We start from the raw sequence: 27,216 nt of genomic DNA, 5'->3' as shown, positions 1-27,216 counted from the left end.
ACCCCCCACTGTGCACAATCAAAGTCTCTGCACAGTTAGGGGTTGACTGCCTTTATGGGGCTTGGGCACAGGGTCTCCAATCCATCACTGGGCACAACTGAGGGCCGTTCACGGTGGGTGGTTAGATTTACATTGTGATTAAATATTACTTTACCTTAAAACCCTAGACAATTATTGGAAAAAAAACAAGGGGTAAACTAACTTTATAGTTGGGTGAAATGTTCAGTAACAATGTAATGTTTTACACTCTAAAAACAAAACTGAAATCCAGCCCTTATCATGCACTACTAATGACCTCACATATTACATTGGTCATAACATCTTCTATGACAGTGGTTCTTAACCTTTTGACTTCTGTGACCCCCCACGTTATGACTGGAACCCTGGAGACCCTCAATTAATCATTATTTGAATCCAGAGACTCCCCGCTGAGTTATTACTGGCAGCTGGGGGATGCCGGCCTAAACATTGTCGATGATTTGAAGTGGAAAACAATACACAAAAAAATACAGAAACAAGCATTCCATAAAACACACACAAATGATAACACATTTTATTTAATTTACAAACAAATATAAATATAATTTTAATAGGAAGGTTGGAGCTTTCCTAACTTCAATTCAAGCCACACCTCGTCCATACTATATATTGTTTGATGCACCTGTACTGCTCCCGCAAATCAATTTGAATAGAGTAATTTAATTTTTAGCCTCAAGTTTCAAAAACCTTGACATTTCTAACATTTTCAGTTGTACCTTTAACCACTTTATTTATATACAAGGTATTAATCTGTTAATATTTAATTTTCTAAGCAGTCATGGACCTCCAGAGGAGGCTTCATGGACCACAGGATGGGAACCGCTGTTCTATGACAACATTGATAATATCACTACAACATTTGCAGTGAAATTATTGATAAGAAAACTGCATGGTTTGGGTGTGAGTTCTAGTTACCTAAGGTAACTATAACTGGTTAATTCCCGTGGCTTTCATAGTGTAGAACATTCTGTTGTTACTGAACATTTCACCTATCTATAACATTACTCTAACCTTTGGTTTGTCAGTGAAAATATATTGCAAACTAGCATTTGCAATGCAATAGGTTTTGCATTTGCTTGAGTTAGAGCTATTGGCATTGTAAATTCATAACTGGACTTTTCTTGCCACATGAATTGGTCAACCTTGCCTCATAACGTCATCTTTCCTAGCCATATAATTCCAGTGACCCTGAATATAACTAAAGCACTTCCATTTACCTTCGCCCTCTATCTGCAGCAAAAAACGAAAATTTTGCCATTTAGCATCCTACTTAAAATCTGCCTTGCTAATACCAATAGAATACCACTTTCACCATCAGAGTTGCTGGCTGGCTTACACAATTCCTCTAAAAAAGCTACAAGACAGCCACAGAGGAGAAATAAACTAGAAGGGTCACCGAAACGTATCAAGAGTGTTCAAACTGTCCTATTTAATAAGGATGTTAAGTTGGCCTGAATTATGGTCATAATTGTAAGAAGGAGAGATTATTAAAATGTATACAATTATCATTTAAACCTTTATCAGAAAAACTACTGGCATCAGACTGTAATGCTCAAAACATCCCTGAGAGGGCCCCATAACAAAAATATCATTTGTAAGAAACATGGTCATGTAACCATGTTGTTAGCCCTTAGAGGGCATAACCCCATGAAAAATAAAACTGAAGAAAGTAATGCAGTGTAACCATATACTTAGCCCCGGGCATTTTAGGGCTAGCAGGCCTACTGCAATGATAGTACAAACACAGCCTTATAACAAAACTTCTCCTAGCTATAGACCAAAAGTTCTAGCCATGAGAAAGCTTAAAAGACTTTGAATAGTGGGAGCGGTATTATTTTGGAGTCCCCACTAATAGTGTAGTGATCTTGACGGAGCACATTGTGGTCCATGTTGTGAAGGTGGTTCCATTGTCCTAGGACCACCACAGGCTTATGATCAAAAAGGTTTTGTGAAAGTAATGCCCTGCAAAGCATCAAGGGGGAAGTTTAAGTGCCACAAATATTTTGATAGGACTGTAATGCCTAGAACAGCCCCTAGAAGACCCCACAATGAAAATAGCTTTTATAAGAAACATGGTCATGTAACTATATAGTGAGCCCCTAGAGGGCATAACCACACAAAAATAAAATGGCAATAAATAATGCAGAGTAACCATATATGTAGCCCATAGAGGACATAGTGCATTACATATGTTCAGGGGTAGCAGGCCTATAGCAATTATATTACAAACAAGGCACTGAAATCACAAGCTATTCCCAGCTGGAAAACAGTTACAGCCATGAGAATGCTTAAAAAAAGACATTGAATGGTGGTAGGGATTATTATTTTTAGCCTAGACAGACCTAAACAGAGCATGTCGAGCTGAACATTTTGGTGGTGGTCCCATTGTCCTAGGACCACCACTGGCTGAGTTATGGGTAAAAATGTTGCCCAAAAGAATGGGTCGAGTTTTCCCGAGTGCAGTGCATATTGTAGTTTCGTCTGTCCAGCTTTTGCTTTGAGGATTTCTGTTTTATGTAAAGCATTTACCAATTTCAAGTGTTTTATGGGGAGAGCCACAAGATATGACTCTGATTAGGTAACTGTGAACAATATGACCAGCTCTTCAATACTGCTGATCGAGTTCACACTTTTGTGCCTGTTCGCGCTGTGGTCGCCATACAGCACAAAGGGGAGAGACAAAAAAAATTGTTTGCCCACGCCAAAGTAAGTTGGCAATCATGCAATAATCCATGTAATGGGGCAGTCTGCAAGGTGTAACAAACAGCTTCAAGGTGGGAAGTAAAGCAAATACCAATGACATCAAGTGATTTTTGAAAGACAAGGCCACGAGCGAGTGAAAGTGATGCGCGTGAGGTGGGTGGGGTTGAAAGCCCTCAATAGTTAGAACCTGTCAAAACCCTTGCGCTTGACCTAAAAGTAAGCAGGGAACTCGGAGTAGTCCCAAGTCTAGGTGGAGAAAAGCTCCTTCTTATGGCATCTCACCCTTTTTTATCAAACAACCACCTATTCCTTCACTGCCTGTGTGTGTGTGTACGTGTGCATGTGTGTGTATAATTTCAATTAAAAAAAGAAAGCCAACTTAAACTATACAAATGTTAGAAACTCTAAAGTTTTATAGTATAACCTAAATTTATAACGTACGCACCACCTCCTAAATATAACTCATTGTTAACGTTAGTTTTATTACATTGGCGTTCATTGTTTTTTTATTTTTAATAAAAATGTTTGAAATCGTACAGTCCAGTTTTGTGGAGTGTTCTACATTGGAGGATGGTGGAGAGGAGTGGCGTAGCATATAGCAGAGCAAAGTGTCAAACAGTGGAGTGGTGCCTTGTAGAGTACACTGCAGTGCTATGTTAATTCTCGTAGTGTTGTACAGTGGAGTCTAGTGGGATAGAGTGGAGCACAAAGATATACAGTAGCTTGTGGGGGGGGAACAGAATGGAGTAGAGTCTCGTACAGTGGCATAGAATGTAGTATAGTCTTGTAGAGTGGAGTTGCATACATAGTCTAGCAAAGTGGAGTGCATAACAGTGGCCTAGAGTAGGGTAAAGTATTGTATAGTGTAGTCATGTAGGATAGAGTGGAATGTTATGTTGTAGAGTTGGTCTGGCATAGCATAGGGAGTGGTGTGTCATACGGTGGAGTGTTCTGATGTGTTGTAGTGTCTTGAAAAGTGTCTCAGAGTGGAGTACACCGTGGTGGAGTGGCATACATTTGAGTAGAGTTGAGGCCTAGAGTAGTGAAGTAGTGTTTCATGGAGTTGAGTGCATTAAAGTGGGGTGGAGTGGCATAGAGGGAGTTGCGTAGAGTGTTGTATGGTGGAGCAGAGTGTCAAACAGTGCCATATATTAAACTAGAGTGCTGTATACTTGCATAGAGCGTACACTGTTGTGGAGTGCTATAGAATAGAGCATTGTGTGATAGAGTGGAGGAGCATATAGTGTTGCTGAGTGGCATCGCATACAGTAGTGTCATGGAGTAAAGTGGGTTGTAGTGGTGTAGAGGTAGGTGTTAAGTAGAGTGGCATAAGTGGAGTGGTGTTTTATACAGTGAGTGTAGGGACATAGAGTTGTAGAATGGAGTGTTGTACAGCAGAGTATTGTAAACTGTCTTACAGTGAAGCTGCATGGAGTATAGTATTGTGGAGTGACGTGCTATACTCTACATTGTGAGTCGAGTGGCATAGGGGGTCATGGAGTAGTTAGTGGAGTATACTGGAATACGATGTCAGAGTGGAGTAAATTTGGTTGGAGTGGCATAGAGGGAGTTTTGTAGAGTAGTGTTGTCTAGAGTGTTACACACTGACAGAGTATAGGGTTGTGGAGTAGTTTGTTTCACGTATGAGGCATAGAGTGGATTACAGTGTTGTAGGGCACAGTAGACTGCAGTGGCGTAGATTGCAATGCCGTTCAGTGTGATTGTATGGTAAACTGTTGTAGTGTGGCGTACAGGGGAATACTGTTGAGTGGAAAGTGTCATAGAGTGGAGTGACCTAGAGTGTAGCAGTGTTGTGGAGTTGCGTAGAGGAGGGTAAAGTGTTGTACAGTGGAGTGGTGCAGCAGAGAGATGAGTAGAGTGCCGTAGACTAGCATGAAGTGTCGGAAAGAATCGGAGATTTGAGTGGCATGTCGCACAGTGGAGTTGTGTGTTGTGGAGTGGAGTACAGTGTTTGAGTGAAGTGACAGAGTACACCGGCGTGTGATAGTGTTTCTCCAGATTTACCAAGCAATGCAGGGTGACACATAGTTACCTTGCTTCACTTGGTAAATCAAACGTAAGTTTTGCTTTGCCTTTGCACCAAAATGCGTGACGCAAAGGTATCACAATGCAATGATAAATATCTCCCTTTGTGATTATAATGTGAACCAGTATACCATTTTAAGTTTGCGTTATACCCGCAGTACATGGTGATGACAAGGCAGTATATAATTGGTTAATAGCTGCCATTACAAAATTAAAAGGTAGGCAGGTATTTATTTTGATCAACGTTGGCTGTGTTCTGGGTTAGGACCTTAAATATAGGTAGTAGAAGACGTTTTTATTGTTCCCTACATATTACCACTTAAGTGGTACAAGTGTGAATAGGTTGGGCAATTTATTTATTTTCTATATATTTTTAAAGTTTACGAGGTACTGCTCTACTACCTAGGAAGTAACATGTTTTATTTATTTTTTTTGTTTAACAAATGTACCTTTTAATTTTTTTAAGTAGCGCAGTACACTCTTGGAATTCTGTACTTTTTTTTTTTTTGGGGGGAGAATTAAATATGTGAAATACACTATTGGGGAAATAAAGTGTACTACAGGCCTTTTTTTTTTTTTTTTTACACTACAGCAGTACTTCCCAGGTAGTTCTGTGCCACTCCATGACTTTTTTTTTTTTTAAATTAAATATAAGGGAAAAAAATATTATATATTTACTTATTCCCTGAAAGTTACAACTTTAAGTGGTAATGGGTAGGGGGAAAAAAACTAAATGTAATACTTACTAAAGGCCCGAAACCCAGAATTTGAGGAAAGTGACCTTAAAACATCATGGCTACCTTTTTTAACTTTTGTAAAGAGTCATTAGCCAATCACATAGTGACTTGTCATTGCCATGTACTGCGGTAGTGTCACAAAATTTCCCAGGAATCACAAAGTTTGCATGCCTTATAACATTGAGAATAGGTATCTGTAAAATCAAAAAGGAACATTTGCAGACCATAATATACAATCCTGCCAAATTTCATGCAAATCCGACTGGGCAATTGGTCGCTACACAAGTACAAAGTTTATGGAAAATGCATTGGTACCAAAATTAGTTTTGGGGACTCCCCTTTTTTCTTTGACAAATCTCTGCGAAGCTTTCGCCAATGTATAAACAGAAATAGTACTGGGAAGTTTTGTGGATATTTGTCAAACGGGCACAGTTATTAGCAAGCAAGATCTGAGGTATTCCTGTCTTTGAGAATGGTAACTAAAGAGTTGCCATAATGTTAGGTGACGGAAGAGTTGGCCATTTGAGGGGGAAAAAATGTGTGAATCTGTTGGACCAGTACAAGCTGAATGGACACCCTGGTTTGCTCCTCAAGTCTTGTGGGACTTGAGCACGTTGATTTTAGATTGTGTGCTTGGGTTGAGTATTTTGTTTGTGGTAAATATACATATTTATTGACCTGTTAGCTCATTATTTTGCTGTTTTGATGCGTACCTTTTTTATTTTGTTGCTATAATAAAATAGCTGTATTATGTTATAGTAATGTATAGATGTGCTAATGTCTCCAGCATTCCATGCACCTCGTGAATTGCTGACAGGTTAGACGTGACCCCCTTTTTTTCGCCTCCTAATACAAACCTTACTGCAAATGAAATGCTGGGCAGCGCACTCCACTGCCGGTGCCAGTGACGGAGAGGACCAGTCTCGAAAAATATAAATAAATAAAAATATTCACTGCACTCCACGAGGTATCAATAGTGCATGTTTATTCCAAATAACAACCACCGACGCGTTTCAACTCCCTCTGGAGTCTTGTTCAGTCTTTTGTGACACTACCGCAGTACATGGCAATGACAAGTCACTATGTGATTGGCTAATGACTCTTTACAAAAGTTAAAAAGGTAGCCATGATGTTTTAAGGTCACTTTCCTCAAATTCTGGGTTTCGGGCCTTTAGTAAGTATTACGTTTTGTTTTTTTCCCCCTACCCATTACCACTTAAAGTTGTCACAAGACTCCAGAGGGAGTTGAAACGCGTCGGTGGTTGTTATTTGGAATAAACATGCACTATTGATACCTCGTGGAGTGCAGTGAATATTTTTTGTGATTTTATATATATATATATATATATATATATATATATATATATATATATATATATATATATATATATATTTTTTTTTTTTTTTGGGGGGGTGGGGTTATGTGATTATACAATGTGGCTGATCCTTTTCATTTCGGGATAACTAATGAAAAATAATTTAATGTGCAGATTTGTAATGTGGAGTATTTTGGAGATCTGGACATAAGAGATATTCCCTTGCCTAAAAGAAATCTTGTATGTCTCCGTTATCACCAGTTTTCAGGCAGAAACATTGCATTGGCGTACAAATTTATGGGCAAGATATGTGAAAACAAATTCCAGTTAGCAATGAAGCTGCTTGTAACTGTTGCTGGAATGTTAGTGTGAATTATGCTGCCTTTGAATGTCTACTCTAAAAAGCCAAGCGGCCCCTCTTTAGTTTATGCAGAAACACCTAATAAAAGTAGTAGTAAATGCTACTAAAAAAAATATATATATATATATATTTTTTTTTTTTGAGATCCACTAAGTGGAAAAGTTTAAAACGTGGTTCTGTAAAATATGAAAGACTAAAAGTAAATCCCAGCTAGGTATGTGGCTCTTGCAGGGAGGACAAGAATTTGCAAAACTCTGAGAAGATGTAGCTCATAAATTCCACAGACTCCATCCCATCTCAAGGATCCTGAAAGAGTTTAAGTGGCTACCTGAATGTAAAAACTAAGCAACATTTTTTGCTCAACTGGAAAGCCTCCTGAGGAAAAGATAGGATATTGGCACCCTTTCCTGACAAAGGATTAACAGCTTAGTAATCCCAATAATGTCTGGGAAATAGCAGTGAAAATAAGATGTGAAAGTCAACCACTGTGTGGCTTGGACAGCAATAGTTTGTTTCCTAGATAAACTCTTGTTTTGTAATTTAACCAGCTCAGCCTCCAACCACCAGAAGAGCTTTCCTTGTTAGCTACTGGTCCTTTGGAGGAGAATAGATATCACAATTGCCCTTTCTGTGCAAGTCCTCATTTGATGCAGGAACCAGGAAGAGTGTGCAATACTTGAACAATGTGAATCACCTGATTTGAGGGAATAGAAGAATGGAATCAAAGAAAGCCTAGGACAACAACTAGAAAGAGCATTTACCTCCCAAACTTCAACCATCTCAGTCCTGTAGCAGAGTTGATAGTAGAGCATTTTCCAGATCTGTAAAACGATTCATTAATGGAACCCCCCACGTTTCACAGAATTGTAAACAAATGTGGATTCAGACAGTAGCCTTGGCCTGACTGAAACTCATTCTGTCCACTTCTACAATGTGCATCCCTTGAACATGAACTGTACTGCTGGTGTCTGGTGAGGAGGTGAAAGCCTCTAATCAAGTTCCCTCTGTCTTTTTCATGAAAGCTTTGGCAGTCACATTTTTCATCCAGGCCATGGCCGCCTTTCTTTTTAGCAAAGATGCTAAACCCAAGCAAGCCAATCCTAATTACTTACTGTAAGAAACTTGGTTATTGGTTGGCGGGGTGACCAAATTAACTTGAGCTCAGCCTTATTGTAGTTATGGTACAGGGCAGACCAATTTAACTTGAGGCAATGTGTACTGAATTTATGCAGTAATTCAGTCCAAACACAATATTGCAAAACAAATTAGAAAAATAGGATAAACTTTAATAAAAGGATACCAAAACACCGGAAATCGCATAAGGGGAGCCACAGAATGAATTTTAAAATAGAAATGGTACCAAAAAGTGTTAACTAGCCAACCACTACCAACAGGTCACTGTAGACCAGGACCTAGGTGTGATTTAAGGCAAACAATGATGGGGCACAAGCCAGCTAGGTATGACCCAGTGGGAGGTTTTCCCTTGGGACTTGCTCTCAAGAATGAAAGTCCAAAACCTTCAGCAGGGCAAGAGTAAGCTGCATCCGAAGAGGGTTCCACAAGGCCAGATGCCGTCTTCACGAGGTCCCACTAAATTGAATTTGCTGCTGTGGAAAGGCTTAGAGTAGGAGGAACCTGAATTTTCAGCCTGTCGGCAATGCACCTTGGTCAGATAAGCTTGGCAGGTTGTTCCGGGTCTCCGGGGGTCTTAAAGTTTCAAAGTCCAAGATTTTCTGGGGTGTTGGGAGAAGTCTAGTCAAGACACAGTGAAGGGTTACAAGAACTCTGGGGCAGCACCTGGGGGATCAAGGCTCAATTTAGGGCCCAGGGCAGTTCCAGTTGGAACTGGTCAGCTGGGCAGTTGCAGAAAAAGAGCTTCTTGTAACGTGTTGTATTTCTGTAGCTCGAGCTGGAGGTCAGCCTTCTGAGGCTTGGAGTCCACTTCTTTGCTGTGGGTACAAGATCTAGCAGGTCCAGTCTTTAATGGCTCCTTTAATGTATCAGACAGCAGGTTCAGTCTGCTTCTGATCTTTCTCAGGACCGGTAATATTCTGAAGAGGGTACCAGGGGATGTCACATTTATGCCTGGCACTAGCTTCTGAGTGACGGTGACTCCTGGCCCCTCATCCCCCTAACTAATGTGCTAAAATTTCTGAGGGTAACCCTACCCAGTTTTGCAACAGTTCCTGTCTGCTTTATTGCGCCAATTCAGTAAGGCCCCTCACTCCTAAAATTCAAAATTATGAAACTATTCTCACCTTGTGCAGAGCTTGTGCCCAAAAAGAGATGTGGCCATGATAATGAGCAGTCCCTCCTCCTCTGTAGTTGCCTTTAATGTTTCAGGCAGGGGAAAGGTAACATTGTAAAAGTTACTTTTCCTTAATATTTATTCAAAATCAGACTTTATTATTGAGTTGGGCTCCTAATAAATATCAGTTGTTGAATTGTGTGTTTTTTTTTTTTTATTTTTCTGGTGCTTCCTACCCCGACATAGCAGACTTAATATTTCTTCCCAGCTCTCTATGGACCAGCCAACTTTACTACAGTAAAAATACATTCACATAAGGACATGTTAACATTCAGTTTCTACATGTCCTACTGTTAAATAGTATTCACCCTGCCTTAAGGGCTGCAAGACCTATGTAAGGGTGACATATTCCTATTGAGATTTACACTGCAATAGTCAATCTGCAACGCTAGACTAAAACTGTTTGAACTGCCACTGTATTGGAGGACCTAAAAGGCACTACAGTCCACCAGTGGCATTTAATTTTCAGGCCTTTGGTATGACTTTGTACTATATACTACAGACTTAGTTAAAGGTACCAATTAAGAGTATGCCAATTCGACCATGTTTAAATGTACTACTGGTTAGCAGGAGTAAAGTGCATAACGGGGTAAAACTCTGGGGGAACATCATGCAAAAGATAATTTCCTACACTTCCAATTTTAATTTTCTTACCTTGTAGTGACCAGTGACTCTGCGGTGACTGGTCTTTTATTGCCTTACCCACTCGCATCCGTGGTTATGGTAGGCTAAATCTGCGGGAGAATAATTCCTGCCCTCCCCTTTTCTGGAAATAAATGACGCCCTTCTGTTAATGATGAAAGTTCAACCTCTACAAGAGCTCTTTTCTGATGTCATTCAAACTGCTTGTTCAAAGTCTTAAGACACTGGATTCCAAGTTGAGAGCATGTTTCTCACGTGAATCCCAAGTAGAATCTAGAGCAGGGAACCTTCTTTTTTTTTTTTTTTTTTTTTTTTTTTTTTTTTTAGCAATTGCTAATGACTCTGGCAGGAGTATATGTGAAGCTAGGAATTTAGCAGTACTAAAGCAGCCGAAAATCACCTGTCTGAACCATAGAAATGAACTTCTGCAGCCAGGCCATTTTGCAGAGCATAGTACTTCTTTCATAAGTAGGATGGAGCAAAATCCCCCTGGAACTTTCTCCACAATGAACGTAACCAAATGGAACGTACTCCTACCAATTCAGGAACTGTAACAATTGCCTTATTTTGTTGTAGTGAAGAAATGGTTTCACAGAAAGCCTTTGCACTTGATTTGTCTTTGATCACATTTTAGGAGTAAGGATGAGTTCCTGATCTGTAGGTGCGGAGATAAAATACTGGGCAAGACATCCAAAATGACCTGAGTCAACCAGCTCACCACAATAGTGTTGATCGGTGCATGTGTTTTTTAACCACAAAACTGAGACTGGATCAGAGTATTTACAAGCCCTTCTTGGTAGAGAACTATTTCGACATAAAGACCTTGCAAAAAGATTTGATTCTCAACTGCCTGCAAAATAAGAACCCAGCCCTTTGCTGTTGTAAGGGTAACTTGTGCTTTCTGACCATTTGTTCCAGATGGTCTCCAAAAAGGTAATGCCCACAAATGTGAGATGCCTTCATCAGGGTCTACTTATCAATTCCATCAACCTTCAAGTTTCTCAGCCAGATATAGTGTTGGAGTCTCGCAGAAGCCCAAAGCAGTAGCCCTTTTTTTTTTTTTTCATCACATGAAATCTGTGATCGAAATCATGCTGCCAGTTCCATCGAAGTGCGTAACTGCATGGTACCTGCTTTAACCAAGAGTTGAGCTGTACATGCTGCGGCATAATGTTACAGCCAGTGCCCCTCACTCAGTTGAAATAAACATGGGGAACAACAAAGAGCAACCATGACCTGCTCCTTGGACAGACAAAACGGGATGCCTTTTGGGTAGGCTATCTGGATATAGTTTGGATGATGACTTCTGTGTACTACCAGTGGGAAAGGTGATCTCTAGCATCTCCCGGGACTAGACTCTGGACATCTGTACCTGTTAGAAGTTGCTGGTGCTGGGGAATATGACAGGTGGCCCTTGTGTTCCACCTGGCCTCTTGCTGCAAACCAGGCAGAGGCCCTAGGCTTTGAGAGCAGCTTACAAAAGATGCCGTGCTTTAGACTTCCTGCAAGAGCTGAGAGGGCAGAGAACACTATGAGTTGTTTCTCTGAAGTTCAGCAGTACCTAGCAGGCTTTGCATGGCTGTACCTGAGGTAACTTTAAGTGTATTCCATGTGTGATTAATGTTTTTAAAATGTGCAGTGATGAAACCCTCCTTCTTTCAGAAATGGAATCTTGCATCTCTGCAGTTTCACTGTCCAAAATAAGACCTGCAAATATGTCTTCAACCATTTTCCAGGAGCGCCCTTGAACGCCGCCTCAGCTTGGCCAAGACGGAGGCTGAAGTTAATGTAGAGATCAGCTCTGGCCATCCCGGCTCTGATTACTAGGAGTGTAGCTTCCATTGGTGCAGCAGGTGCAGTGCCCTGGGGTCAAGAGGCCGGACGGCAATCTCCTGTAGCATTTTCATCCTTTGTAGGAATCCATGCACATTGAGGTCAACAAATCTTTGGACCCTGCATCGGATGTGGTAGAACCATACAACATTTCAATGCAAACCAGTTGTTACAGTGTGGCCATACAAGGAAAACTCCAGTCAGGCATAAAGTTAAGGGATTTATGACAGACATGTAGACAATTTGCAAGACACAGTTATAAAGATACAGAATCACCAATAGTTTCCCAAGGCGACGAAATAAGTTCAGGTGTACCAACATTAAGAGAACTAAGCACTCAACAAATACAATACAGAACATTAATAAAATCATATGATGGACAGAAAAAAAGTTGCTCAGTTTTGATAAGCACTAAGTTTTTTAAATCAGCAGAGTTCATTTTAGTTGGGCACAGGTAAGACCCTAAGGTTAATTAAACCGGGGGATGCTTGATCAAGAGTCTGCTATGAGGGTTAGGAAGAAAGTCTCTAGGTCTCAGCAAGGCATTTCAAAGGGGGCAAAGGCAGAGAGGAAAATGCATCTCTAGGTGCTCAGCATTCAGGATACAGAAAAAGGTGTTCTGCTTCTCATCTTTGGGGAATCTTGAAGTCTCCCTCAGAAATCTGACCGAAGTCCAACTGGTCATTGATATATCACAGTTCATATGACAATCTGATTCGTTCAGGGCAACAGTTTGTTTGATGTTAAAGGGGAATCATTCAGTAGAAATCACACAACTCCAAGTTGAAACATTCTCATTCCTTCCCAGCTCTGTCATGAGAACATCATCCATCCATCCATGTAGCTTCACACACGATTGAAACAAATGTTTAAATTGCAAGTCCATAGCCCAGGATGTTCCATATCCAAGGTCGAATTTGTACAACTGTGTAAAACAATAGAGGTCTCTTAAACTAGTCTTCTCATGGGAACGAAGTCTGAAAGGAAATTCATGTTAAAAGAATGACTTGACATTCTCTGCGCAGTCACGAAATACAGGGCATAGCAACCCTCACTTAGGCTAATGCAAAATACAACACATTAATACTTTATTAAAAACACTTTTTATGAAAACAAATTCTGCATTAATAATTCTTCATTAACGTTCAGGTTACAATAACTTTAAACAAAATGACTGTTAAAACATTTCAGTCACATTAATCGTTTGAAATTCAATAATGTTTCAATGCATACTACTAATTTAAAGCAGAGTGGCCGACCTAGGGGGGCCTCAAGTGATCCTGTGGGAGATGGGGGCCCAGGCAGGGTCATGCTCTGCCAAAAGAAGCATTCTGCTAATGACAGGACTTTTTTTCAATCTGGAAAAATTAGCAGCAATAAACAACTCTGTAATGGGCCATCACTAACATATTTTGTCATTTTATATCCAAGCTGGGAGTATTTGTCAAAAGGGAAAAGACTCTAAATGCTCCTCAAAACCCCACCCTCACTTGTGATAATCACACTGTGGATACCTTTACACCTTAGCAAGACCGGTCTGACCAGAATAGTATATTTGCCATCATGTATTTAATTACATTTTTTAAAACGGTACCAGTACTTAACTGTAATGTTTAAATAAGTGTAGACATATTTAAACATTGTCAATTTATTAGAATATTTGTGAAACATTTAGAGGGGGCCTGAAGAATTCTCCCCCCCCCCCTTCTGGTTCAGAGTCCAAATTCCATTATAATATCAGTTAAATCATTCTAACATTTTATTAAAGTTCATTACCATGTATGTGTTAGTCTACAATCTAAACGAATGCACATTGAAAATGGCTTCTCGTTGCATCATTCTACAGCCAAAGCATTAGTACTTTGGTTAACATACTACATGAACTCACATACAGATGACTTCTGTGACATGAGGGACCACGCTGACGTTTCTGCTTCATCACCACTGAACCCTGAATATTGCTGCACTTCAAGTCAAACAGCGTCCCGAGTGCTATTTCCTTCCTTGTACTGGGCCCCATGACCACACAGCTGTGCTACTGTTGAGAACCTATAGTTTCCCTGCATGTGATGGGATTGAATGCATTCAGTTCTTTGAAGTTGTGTATATAATTGCAGCGTCATGCGTAAACCCACCAATTCCCGCCCCCACATTTGTTCGTCTTTTTTTGCTTAGGGAAGAAGGCTAGTGTTCAGAGGATGCGAAGTTGGGGTGTAAGCTTACACCTCCCAGCCCTGAGTGCGTGCGGGGCTGTATTTGCAGGGTGGGATGCTCAATGCTATGTGTTGAAATGTTCCCGCGGGTATGTGGGGCTCCTCCTATTTGGGGAGTCCTGTGCTCTCCAGTTCTAGAAATCATTTCCCCTGGTAGTTTGTACTTCCCGACCCAACTTTAATCCCAGTTCTGTCCTCCTGGAGGTGCGGCCCTTCTAAGCCCTGCTATCCGTATACCTCCACCCAGCTTGTGGGATGGATGGCCTCACCCTCTTCATTCTGTGCTCTGGAGGAGCAGTGGGTGGACACTTCCTGTTGACGCCAAACTAAAGCAACGAAAATAACCCTACTACGACATTGCGTGGCCTAGCTGCCTTTTCATTTCGGCTTTTATCTAGTTGTTTTTTTTGGGGTGGGGTTGCGCTCCTATTTTGAAAAGCTGCCACAAGTTAATTGATTCTGTGCAGCTTTTGATTAATGGTTGCTGTGACTGACCGCATCCCCCAGGGATTAAAAAAAAAAAGCTATCATTCTTCCTTGTTTACTCAATAAAACGTTACTATCCATTTTTTTTTATTTTTTTTTTTTATTCTCGACCATCGCCAGTTTTAGGTCTGCCTTAACAGAGCGGCTGCCTGATAGGCTTATTGTTACCAGATATTTAAAATATACCCAGTGACTTTTCCTTTTACCCAGTGGAGTTTTTTTTTTTTTTTTTTTTTTTTTAAAGCCTCACGCTACCCTCATTGTGTCTTCCAAGAAGTATTTCTTAGAATGCAGGCCTGTTTTACATCTAAAAAGAGCACTTAATCGTCGTGTTATGCAGATCCATTTTTTTCTACCTTGTTCCAGCACTGGCAGAACCAGTGTGTCAGGATTTTAGAGCGATAAACAGAACCTGTACAACTAAAGGGCATCTGTGGATGTCCGCATGCCAGGCAGCCGTACGCCAGCAGAGCTAGCGCTCTATCCGGAGGAGGGAGAGTCACGAGGGGGTCTCGGGAGGGCCGTCGGTCCCCGGCCTATTTCATGGCCTATCAAATTTAACTCCTCGTTTGAAACTTGCTTTTGAAAAGACACAACTTTTCTACTAATGGTGCATCATAAAGAGAAGCCGCCAAGGGAGCGGTCCATTGCCACATTCCCTTTCACACACAAAGGCAAGCTCGTTTTTATAAAGACTTTTTGTTTTTATTTCCAGCGAGTGGGTGTGACCTGTGGATTTCCAGAGCTTGAATATTTGCAGGTGTGGCCACCAGTTGACATTCCTTAAAACGTGCCCTTCAGACATTTTACAGAAACTTGGCCCAGCTTCAAAACGTGCAGCCTTGGGAAAGCCTTTAGTAAACGTCAGCAAGCGAATAAAACGGCGCAGGGAATTCCAGTTTCATTTCCCCTGAAGGTTTTGGTGAAAGGATATAGTTGCTGTTTAAAGGGGCAGTGCCCGCTGTTTAATTCTTGCAAGTTTTGTGCCTCTTTCACGGCATTTTTGTATCAGAACGCGCCTGCTATCGGTTGTTAATTAGTTGGGGAATAAATTGCTCTACACGGAAATGCTCCAAGTCCGTTCTGCCAGCACCCTGGTCTCCCTGCGTGGTTGGATCATCGTCGGACTGAACGGGACTCGGTCCCTTGTGTGATACCTACAGAATGTTCTTATCTGCACGTAGTCGGTGTTAGCGCACCGGTTGCTTCTGAATGGATGTACAGCATCTTTGCAGTGAAATCGCAGGCTGTTTTCAAGCACAACACCCATGGCCATCTTGTATCCATATTTTAGCACGTGTGGAGAGTTTAACACGTTTCCCCAGTCTTTCCCATTTAAGAGTGTGGATATTTTCGCGCCTCCACCCTTTAAAAAAATATATATTAAAAAAAAAAAATATATATTGTGGCTACAACCCAGGGCCCAGGTTCTCCTGTGTTCGTTGTATCCCATTGTTGAAACTTAGGAAAACAAATATTTTAGCCCTCCCGCCCAAGTCACCCATCGTGTTTTCAATTGTTGTGACTTCAGGTGCTGAACAAGTGCCCCTTCCCTCTTCTTGAATGCGTGCATTTTATTATTAGCTGGTATTTCTGAAGTGATCTTATTGCGCGGATGTGTGGCATGACCAAAGAAGCAACTTTATTTAAAAAAAAAAAAAAAAGTCCATTGTTTTTGGTTGCTTTTAATCCATTCCAACACTCTCACCCCATCCACCTCAAATCCTCTGGAAGAAAACACAGACGATTCTTTCGTAGCCACAAGACTGTCCTGGTCGGTTGTATGATGGATTCACGCATGCCTGAACTACTCATGCCTTTACAACGAATTCTGTTGTAAAAATGTTTTGGTAAAGGAACCTGCTGGGTTAGTTGTTCCCGCTCTGCCCCCTTACACCTGATAACATACTCTGAAATCCACTCTGTCCCAGCCCTTAAAACTACCCCTTGCACAACCAGCCCTGAGCCCTAAAAGTAATCCTGGTCTGAACCCTAAAACCTAAACTGACCCCCCTGCCCTGAACCGTATAACTGTCCACCCCTGCCCCACTCTAAAACCTACCCCACCCTAAAAACTACCCTGACACCCATCCCTGAACCCTAAAACCTACCACACCCTGTCCTAAAACTATCCCAACATCCACGCCCTTGCTCTGAACCCTAAAACCTACCCCACCATGTCCTAAAAACTGCCTCGCCCCACCCTGTCCTAAAAACTGACGCCCTGTCCTGAACCCTAAACCCTACCCCACCCTGTCCTTAAACTACCCCAACCCCCCCCCGCCGCTCTGAACCCTAAAATCTACTCTGCCCCATCCTAAAAAAAAACTACGTGACCTCCGACCCTAAAACTTACCCCGCCCTTACATCTTTCTCAGCCTGATTTAATCCGCATAATCGATGTGTTTGTAAATACCTTATCAGTCTTTGACACCGCTACAGTGGCTCCATTGTCCACCAACAATCCAGTCTGCAGTAGGCCGTGTTCAGGAAACGCCTTCCACATTTGAACCCACTGCGTGCCGTCTTCGGCGGTATCTGAAAAATTATCTCTGTGAAGTTCAAGTTCCCAGCATAACTGCTTGAAGGGCATCCTTGTGTATCTCCCCCAGATGTCTCCTACTTTTAAGACACCTATCGGGTCACACGCGTGAAATTCGGAAAGTCCAGCGATGTCCTGCATGTAGTTTCCGCCCCACAGTGGGGTTTCCTGGGTTACCTTCTCTTTACATCCCACACTGGAGTTGGCTGTTTTCGCTGCTTTTATAACTGCTTAAGTAGGATTTGGCATCACGGCCACCCGCGTCCTCCACACTTATAGTGTAAACTTCAGACTCCTCCCATTCTGTATCCCTCCAGGTGCAGTGACTTAGTCCTGTACCTTATATATAGGTCCTTTCACCCACGAGGTGTACTTAACGATCAATTACGTAAGTTTGGGAGAGAGGTTCTACCACCATAAACCCTTTTGTACAATGCTGTCAGGGAAATCCTACGTATCGCTCTGTTCATCAAGAAATTGCTTCTTTTTCTCTTTAAAAAAAAAAAAAAAAAAACACAAAAAAACACCAAAACCTTGGCTGGGTTGTTACCACCTTTGAGGATCATGCCTTAGATGCACTTAATCAAGGCTGCTCTCGTGTAAGAGAAATTTAGATTTCAGGTATTCTAGTTCTATTTCATTGCATGTTTTATTTTCTCTGAAGATGACATTCCTGTGGGGTGAATTGACTTGGAGCACAGACCCTGTTCCCTTGACTCGTGAGGAGCAGTGCCTTGGCCTATCAGTCCCGGGGAGAGGTGTGTTTGTCCCTCCATCCCTGGCAAATGCACCCTGTACATGGACTGGAGCACTGGCTGATTTATTTATTTATTTTACAGATCATGCCCTGGTGCTCCTATTGCACAATCTATCCCTTTTTTTGACTGATAACATATTCTGATATAGGAAAACGTCTTTGCAGTACGGTGTTGTCTTCGGGGGTGGGTGACGGCATTATTTTCTGTGATCTTTCGTCCTTAGCCATGGTTTTTGTCGTTGCTAATGTCCGGTACACTTTTAAACCCATGCTAGTAGTTCAGCCCTATAGCTACCCTTGGCCTATTTTGTAGCAAACATCTTCTGCCTTATACGCAATACTACCTCAGATTCCTGAATTTCTGATGGACTCGACAGAATGAGCATTCTAATGTTCTTTCTACCACATTCACCCAGCATGCAGACCTGCTTGACTCATTTGTACGAATCGCTGCTTGCAGCTCCTGAGATTGATGTTTCTTTTAAGACACACAAGTAGTTTTTCCTACAAGAAGACTGTCATTTAATAACTTATTTTTCACACACAAAAAATCACAATAGGTTTGGGCTGTGTAAAGTGGTTTACATCAATTGGTATTATTCAGCACCACTCCCCGCTCACCTGCGTCTCTTCCATCACCCACCCTCTCCCTGCTCACCTGCGTCTCTTCCATCACCCACCCTCTCCCCGCTCATCTGCGTCTCTTCCATCACCCACCCTCTCCCCGCTCATCTGCGTCTCTTCCATCACCCACCCTCTCCACCGCTCACCTGCGTCTCTTCCATCACCCACCCTCTCCACCGCTCACCTGCGTCTCTTCCATCACCCACCCTCTCCCCGCTCATCTGCGTCTCTTCCATCACCCACCCTCTCCCCGCTCATCTGCGTCTCTTCCATCACCCACCCTCTCCGTCTCTTCCATCACCCACCCTCTCCACCGCTCACCTGCGTCTCTTCCATCATCCACCCTCTCCACCGCTCACCTGCGTCTCTTCCATCACCCACCCTCTCCCCGCTCATCTGCGTCTCTTCCATCACCCACCCTCTCCACCGCTCACCTGCGTCTCTTCCATCACCCACCCTCTCCCCGCTCATCTGCGTCTCTTCCATCACCCACCCTCTCCCTGCTCATCTGCGTCTCTTCCATCACCCACCCTCTCCCTGCTCATCTGTCTCTTCCATCACCCACCCTCTCCACCGCTCACCTGCGTCTCTTCCATCACCCACCCTCTCCCCGCTCATCTGCGTCTCTTCCATCACCCACCCTCTCCCCGCTCATCTGCGTCTCTTCCATCACCCACCCTCTCCACCGCTCACCTGCGTCTCTTCCATCACCCACCCTCTCCCCGCTCATCTGCGTCTCTTCCATCACCCATCCTCTCCACTGCTCTCATGTCTGCTCCATCACCCACCCTCTCCACCGCTCACCAGCGTCTGCTCCATCACCCACCCTCTCCCCGCTCATCTGCGTCTCTTCCATCACCCACCCTCTCCACTGCTCTCCTGTCTGCTCCATCACCCACCCTCTCCACTGCTCTCCTGTCTGCTCCATCATCCACCCTCTCCACCGCTCACCAGCGTCTGCTCCATCACCCACCCTCTCCACCGCTCACCAGCGTCTGCTCCATCACCCACCCTCTCCACCGCTCACCAGCGTCTGCTCCATCACCCACCCTCTCCACCACTCTGGCATTTCTACCCCACCACGGTTTGTCCTGAGGGGATTCCTTCGTCCTTGCCCAACCCATTCTGGTGTTCCCACACCTTCCCTCCCAAAGGCCCCGGCGCCCTTCCACCCTTGCCAGACAGGAGAGAAGAACATGGTTTGGCTCTGGGGTGTTCAGGAAAATCGCTAACCTGCCCGTCCCACGCAATGGTTTTGATGCAGTAATTACAGCTTTTATTGTTGCTGAGATGTAAAGTTGTAGTGCACAATTGGTGCATCAACCTATTGGGCTTCTGCATTAAAAAGTTACCTTGTTACATCACCTGTGTGTAAGATCTTTGTTAGCCAGAGTTACGGTATCTGCAGCAAAGTCAAGCCTGCTACAGCAGCCTACACCCTAAGCATCTGGCCTTTCTCCTGCTGGATATCCCGTGCATTGGCCCTTCTAGGTCTCTCTAGTCCACCCCAAAGCAAAGGTTTAGTACCTTTTACCCAAAAAGAATTTGTGTGTTAAACCTCTACATATATGCCAAGTATGTCTTTGTTACTTGAAAAGCCTGTTCTTGGTACCACCGTGGAATGCCGCTTGAGGTTGGCCCTGCCAAAGACGTCGAAACGCACCTGTGTATCTGACACTCCTTTTGGACATTAACTTTTCTTCTACATTGCTGCCTTCTCCCGTAGTTCTTACCACTGCAGTTGTTTCGAAATAAGCGACTCCAATCGCCCCTTAAAAGATACTTAGTTTCCTAAACATGGTCTGCTAGCAATGATTAGATTGAAATGTATGACTCTATTGCTGATTCACAGACTGACGTAGGACGCAAGTGCAGAAACTAAAATGAAACAATGGGATCGGCGTGTTATTCTTTTAATGCGCCCCCTGATCCCTCCCGTAGCTTTTGATTTAAAACTTTACTGAGATGGCAGAAGTTATCGAGTCGGACCCCGCCGTGGTGCAACTTGTCGTCCTGGCTCGCGCAAGCCTGCTCCAGCAAGCTCACAGTGTGTTCAGATCGGCAGAGCAGATGTCCTGGTCCCTTGTAAGGGGGGGGGTGAGGACGGTGCCCTGAGATGTGCGGTCCGTCCTGTTGTGGCCCCCTTCCCTGGGAGGCATGGTCCACTCCGCGTAGTGTATTGAGGTACATTTTTAGAGCAAAATGATCTGTTCGCCAAACAGAATCTGTGCCAGGTGGTTCTTTAAAAACCATGGTAACTAGTTTAAACATCTCCATAAACATTGTAGGCAGCCAGTGAGGTTGGCGTAGACTCAGTGGAATACGCTGCCGGCGATTTTAATATGCTTGAGCAAATACGGTGCCATGCCCTGTACCATATATGCACAGATTCAGTGCACGCGGATAGGAGGTGCTTCAAGCTGGGGGGGGGGGGGGGGCGTAGATGAAGCGCTAAATGTTGGCACACCGCTCGAGCCCGGTGTAGTCGGACGCTGCGCCGGGTCGCTCATGCTTACACCTGTTTCATCATTGCCCTGCTTGCTCTTCTCATTTGTTTTTTTTGTCTCTGCTCTCTTTTACAGCTGATTTGTTTATGGAGGTCTGGGAGAGAGTCAGACCTCCAGCTCCTCTTCATCACTCTTCCAGAGGCCATGCTTCTCTTCATCCAGGACAGAGGGCCCTAGGACAATCTCCGAGGTTGGCTGAAGAGTGCTCCCAGTTGCATGTTCCATCCCTCTTCCGCCCGTGCTCAGTACTATGGCTGTGTATTGCTTTGCCCTGAATAGCTTGGCGATGATGAATAACAGCGTGAAGTCCGGCAGCAGCATGACCAAGGCACCCCCGAGTCCAAGCTGCAGAAGACCAGTGCTGCCTGTGCCGGACAGGCACAACTCTTACTGCCAGGCTTTTGCCAGTGGACCCTTCAGCCCTGGGTCTCCCAGGAAATCTGCATTTGTCTTCCCAAGCCCCAGAGAAGGCAATGAACAGAATCCGCAGAACCGTGGGCGCACTGAGAGTACTAATAGTCCAGAGGGAAGAAGGCCTAGGAGCAGGAGGTTTAGCAGAAGCCCGAACTGGTGTGGTCGACAGGAAGATGATGGGCATCCCTCAAGTCCAGGATCTGGCTGCAGCAGCCCCAGATACCCCACCTCTCCCCGCAGTCTTTCTCCAGTCGGAACAAATGAGTTGTTTATGATAATGAAAGAGGGCTGTGTTGGGGTCAGACCAGAGTCCCATGCAGACCCCACCTGGAGGCTGGAAGAAATGCAGCGGACTGCACGGATCCAGCGAGAGCTGCAAAACGTGGAGGTGAATAAAAAAGTTGGACTGTTTGAGGCGCACATACTGGCTCAGAGCCTGCCGGGGGGTGCAGGCCCCAGTAACCTGCTACGGAGCCCAAGACTTGGACGGAGATCCCCGTCCCCATTGGGTGTATTGGCTGCTCCAGGCAGAGCCACTGGGGACTGCTTGCTAACACCGTGGGTTCAAGACCGAGACCAAGTGAGTGCCCACTGTAGGGTGGAGGAGCCTGTTACCCGGAAGGAGGCAGGCCAGAGACAATTGGAGCATAGTCCTCCTCTCTGCCCCAAAGAGAAGGATGGTGGAGCTTCTTCTCCAGGAATAACACCAGAGCAAAAAAGCAACGTATTTACAGACCCACTCTCCCCCAGAACTTGCTCTGAGGACATTTCATCGTCTTCAGCCCAGGATCTAGGCAAGGAGTCTGCCACTCTTCATGCTGGGCAGGAGTCTGATCGTCCCCAGCTGCGCAACCTTCCTTTGGAGTCAAAGGAGATGAAAGATGAAGGGGTGCGCACAGATCATGGGAGCATACCTGCAGTGATCATCACGGACCTGGGTGGACAGGAAGATGGACTGGACGTGTCTCCGAGCCCCCGTACTACTGCTCCCAGCATGAGGAAGCTCTCTTCTTCCTCTGCCTCTTCTACTGGCTTCTCCTCTTCCTGGGAAGAGTCGGAGGAGGAGGTTTCAAGTGACCCTGAGCGATCCACCGATCCAACTCCTGCCTTCCTGCAGACAGTGGAGCAGACCAAACCACGTGTGGTAAGTGCAGTTCATATTTTCTAGTCCGCAACCTTTTTCCAGGTGTCTATGCATGTGGGATTACAGCACTAATGCCATATTGAATTGAATTATTCACGTGTAAAGCACAACTCACTCCCACTGGAGCATTCTGGCGCTATTGTGGAGAAAGGGTGAGAACGATCTGAATCCCATCAGAGAAGAGCACTAATGCCTAACAAAATGAGGGAATAGCAGAGTGTATTGGGGATCCCAAAGATCCATGTTTTGAGCTGCTTTCTGAAGACCGATTCCAAATCTATAAACCCTAAGTGACCAGGAAGAGTTCACAGCCCTGGTGCCTAAAACGGTAAAGGGTTTGCCCCCTAGTTTTCAGTCTAAATGAGGCTGGTATGAGCAAATTGGCATGTGAAGACCTTAGCGTTCTACTAGTAATGTAGTGAGTGAACCTTGCTGTAAGGAATTTCGGCCCTGTCACTTTATGGGCTCTAAAAGTCATCAGAAGAATCTTAAAGAGGACTGTCTCTTGGGTCGACAGCCAGTGCAAAGCTGTTAAAGCTGCAGGAGCAGATGATCTTTTAGGCAGTTTAAGAACTGCTCTGGCAGCTGCGTGTTGGACAACTTTTAGTTTATGTACAGTCTGTTTAGAAGAGCCGGCATACAGACTATTTCAATAACCCAGCCTGGAAGTGATGAGTGCACAGGCTACAGTTTTCTTGGCTTGGAGAGGCAAAAGATCAATTAATTTCCTCAAGGATTTTGTCAGATTACAAGCCGTCCCAGCTACCGCAAGGGCCTGAGGACGAAATGACTGAAGTCAAATTTTATTCCAAGGTTCCTAACAATCTCCACTGTAGCTGGAGAAGAGGGGAGGGAGGAAGTGGGGCAGGAGGAGGAGGGGGGGGGTTAAATCTGGCCACCATCCGAAGGGAACAGAAGAAGATGAATTAACCAATAACATAATCTTGGTTTTGTCAGTATTACATTTCAAATGGTTGTCTTACATCCACTGAATTATAGCAGTTATACAATTTTGAAAGTTCAGCCCTGACCAGAGTGATGTTTTGTCCAGCGATATCAGCTGGGTGTTGTCTACATACAAAATTGATCTATTCCAAAGGGTGTTATCAGGGAAATTAAAGGAGCCTTATAGATGCTGAATAAAGCCGGGCTCAATGAGGAGCCCTGTGGTTTCTTCTAAAGAATGAGGACCCAGCTTGACCATCTATCTACGATCAGTAAGGAATGATTTTAATCAGGAAAGGGACAGATTATCAATCTCAGTTTCTGATGCACTGGAGCATGTTTTCATGGGAAAGAGTATCAAATGCTGCTGATAAGTCTAATAAAATCAGCACCCGGTTCTTCCCTGCATCCAATGTCAAATTTGCTTCCAACAAAGCAGATTCAGTGGAGTGCTCAGGGTGTAAACCTGATTGCCGAGATGAAGTACATTGGCCTATTCCGTGAACGCTATTAGTTGGGTGTTAATCAATTTTTTGATTATTTTGCCCATAACAGACAAAAATGGAATTGGAGGTAGGTTGGACTAAGTTGTAGAATCTAGGAGGGGCTATTTCTTCAGAGGTTTGACCACTGCCAGGTGAATCGGAGTTAAAGGCTAATATGGCCTGGCCGGGCCAAAAGCATGGTTTGGAAAGTTAAGATGGTACTAGTCCCTACTTTCCAGGGCTCGTCCGTCACTGTCAGTTGTTGGAAAAACAGGGGGAATAAAATCACTTTGGATAGCCTGCGCCTTCTTCTTAAAATAAGACGAGATCTGGTCATCTAATGCTTGGGATTGCGGGATCGGTTTCATGCACCCCATTGGGGTGCGTATACTTAAGGAGATAGGAGGGAGTAAAGCAAATGCAGATGCGCACCCATGGAGACCAAAGCCTTAGTCAATGTGCTAGAAAAACCTTGCCAGAAATCAAATTTGAGCGCCTTGGGACATGCACCACTTTCTTTAACTTTTTCTAACTTTGGATACTCTTAATAAGGAAGTCCCGGATTACTGAACCTTTGTCCAGTCTAATGGTACTGGCTTTTTAAGGATGGTGTTTTTGTGGTGTTAGTCGTGATATTTAAGGAAACGGCTTGTCTGCATATGTAATAGCATTTCCATACTTTGCTTTTGTCCCCGCAGGCAGAAAGGTAAGCGGAATATGTTTTTATACCATAGTTCAGGTAACCCCGGATTCCAAAGTCTCTCATGGCCTTTATTTTTTATTTTATCTTTTTTCATTGTTTTTTTTAATTTGTATAACCCCATGCACTGTTCCTAACTGCAGATTTTGCAGAACAAATATAAAGGCAGAGATGGTAGCAAAAACAAACTGACCAAACCTGTCAAATGACTCCAAATTTAGGACTTTGGACTGATGCTGAAATAAGGAGCATAGCACAAGGAGCGGCAGCCTGATACTCTGCTCACGTATACTGCACGTTGCAACATTTGCGGCTATTGACAGCTGGTGACAACTTGCCTTCAATGAGCTATATGGTTCTGAATTCCTAGCAACTGCTTATATTTATATTTTGACATATTGAGTTTAGGCTACCAGGTTATGAAACCACTATTACTAGGAAGCTGTGTAACTCCATACGTAGTAGAGTGAATCAGGCAATGCATCAGTGATGCTGTTTCCCGGTTGAGTTTGTGGCTTCATGGAAGGTTGGTAGAAAAATATGGTGGCAGCATTTGTTCCATTAAACGTTGCCCCTCGATACCCTACTTAATAGCCAGCACTAAAGGAAGGATCATGATTGATCCAGTCTTCTTCCTGAAGTAGTTTTATTTCCCTATTGCAGGACATAATTGCAAATGGCCAGATAGGAAAGGGAGAGGGGGTCTGTCTCCACCTCACGTTCCATGGGGACCAGACCACCCCTTCCTTCCCCCCCCCCCCCCCCCCCAAAAAAAAAGCTGTGGTTAAGTAGGTTTGAATAGGACAATTGCCATCTGCAGGAGTACTCTGGTCCATGCAGAGTTCTTAAGTAGTTTTAGTGTCTGATTTTTAAATTATTGTAAGACATTTATTTTGAAGTTTACAATCACTGTACCTCCATATGCGCAGTTACAGTAGTAAACACAACCTTGTGTGAACATGCCTGGTCCTTGAATTATTAAAGTATGCTTGTGTGTACAAGGGAGTACAGTTCAAACCCGGGAACCAGCATTGAAATTCAAGATGACACAGCACCGTGATGGTGGATACTTGAAAAGCAAAAATTGAACGAAGGCAGCATGTGATCTTTAGGAAAGTAGCGGGTCTGGTTTTCTGAATCAACCGAGCACCAGGGGAAAGACTAGGCATAAGATGGTTGCAGTTGTCACACATAAGCAAACAACCAATGTAGTACTTTGAGGAGCTGAAAGACTTAATCATACAAAAGATCAAAATCCAATTTCTGCATCACTTTAAAACTCTGTGGTGAAATCTATTAAAAAAAAAATAAAAAAAAACACACGGCTGTGGGAAGGTCCTAGAGCACACAAGTCAACACAGTATTAAAAAAAAATATATGTATTGTAATGTGGGAAAAAAAAACTGTGCAAACAATACTTTATCTCAAGATCATGGCCGTTTACATCTCCTCGCGCTGCAAGAGAAGGTCAGACTACATAGAGGGGAGTAGAAATGGGGGTGGGGGGAGGGGGTAATTGAATACGTAACATGGGCCCAAAAGCAAGGTTTCATACCATCCTGCTTATTTTCACATTACTGTATAACTGGCAAGATTCTTTAGACCAGCCATAAGCAATCCAGTACTGTTAAATGTCACCAGGGATTAGTTCATTGATTGAGATGCGGGCTGAATATTGCTTGCACATGAAACTACCATGGGCAGCCGTAGAGTGGCGAAGACACAGGTCTGTGAGCTTTCCCACAGGACAGGGAAGCTGGTATAACCCTAACCCTCTTGCAGATGACTGTATCTTGTGCAATAGCTCACCGACTTTACCATTAGGTTTACAAGATGTTTAGCCATACTCTGTGTGCTTGTCCAATCCACTCTTGAAACCAGAGAAGGATCAAAGTCCTAGGAGACTCGTACGGCCACGAGCGGGCAGTGTCCCCTTTGGTATGATAAAAGGGCTGTAGTTCCACTCCACTTTGGCTGAGGGGGGATTCTTTGGGTATATCCTGGCCTAACATTAAAACGTTCAATGATGATTGGTGGGAGGGGGGTGGACTGGGGAGGACAAATAAATGCTTGTGCTTCATCTCCTTACAACGTATGGACTGAAAGCTCAACCCGGAGGCAGGATGTCCCGCTGACCCTCTGTGAGGAACTTTCAATCCAGGCATTATCTTCTTGTAAATAACTTCTTTGGGTATTGGTTGGAAGCCCAGCCTCCAGTTTCATTTTAATGACTGAGTTTGCTGTCAAGAAGTAGATTGCAGTAATAAATTCTTTCCTACAGATAAGCACATTAGGTTTAAGATAAAGCCATGGAAATTTAAGTGAATGAAATGTGGCTTTCCACGCATGTGCTTATCTTATCTTGCTCTTGGGTTTTGCTTTATTGCACATGCTCCTGTTCTAGTATTGTGCTC

The 27,216-nt window shown here is 43.6% G+C and overlaps 1 protein-coding gene across 2 annotated transcripts in view; it reads left to right on the top strand.

Moving 5' to 3' along the window:
* ITPKB (inositol-trisphosphate 3-kinase B) overlaps nt 1-27,216 on the top strand; it is a 387,273-nt gene that overhangs the window by 129,794 nt on the left and 230,263 nt on the right. For both annotated transcript variants that reach the window (XM_069233800.1, XM_069233801.1), the window contains one exon: nt 21,190-22,672. In XM_069233800.1, the coding sequence (XP_069089901.1) occupies nt 21,365-22,672 (1,308 nt within the window). In that variant the 5' untranslated portion in view covers nt 21,190-21,364. The remainder of the gene's footprint in view (nt 1-21,189; nt 22,673-27,216) is intronic.

The sequence above is a fragment of the Pleurodeles waltl genome, chromosome 5 (assembly GCF_031143425.1).
Source record: "Pleurodeles waltl isolate 20211129_DDA chromosome 5, aPleWal1.hap1.20221129, whole genome shotgun sequence".
NCBI lineage: Eukaryota > Metazoa > Chordata > Amphibia > Caudata > Salamandridae > Pleurodeles > Pleurodeles waltl.
Note: the sequence above shows the minus strand (reverse complement) of the source record. Positions and strands in the feature narration are given on the sequence as shown.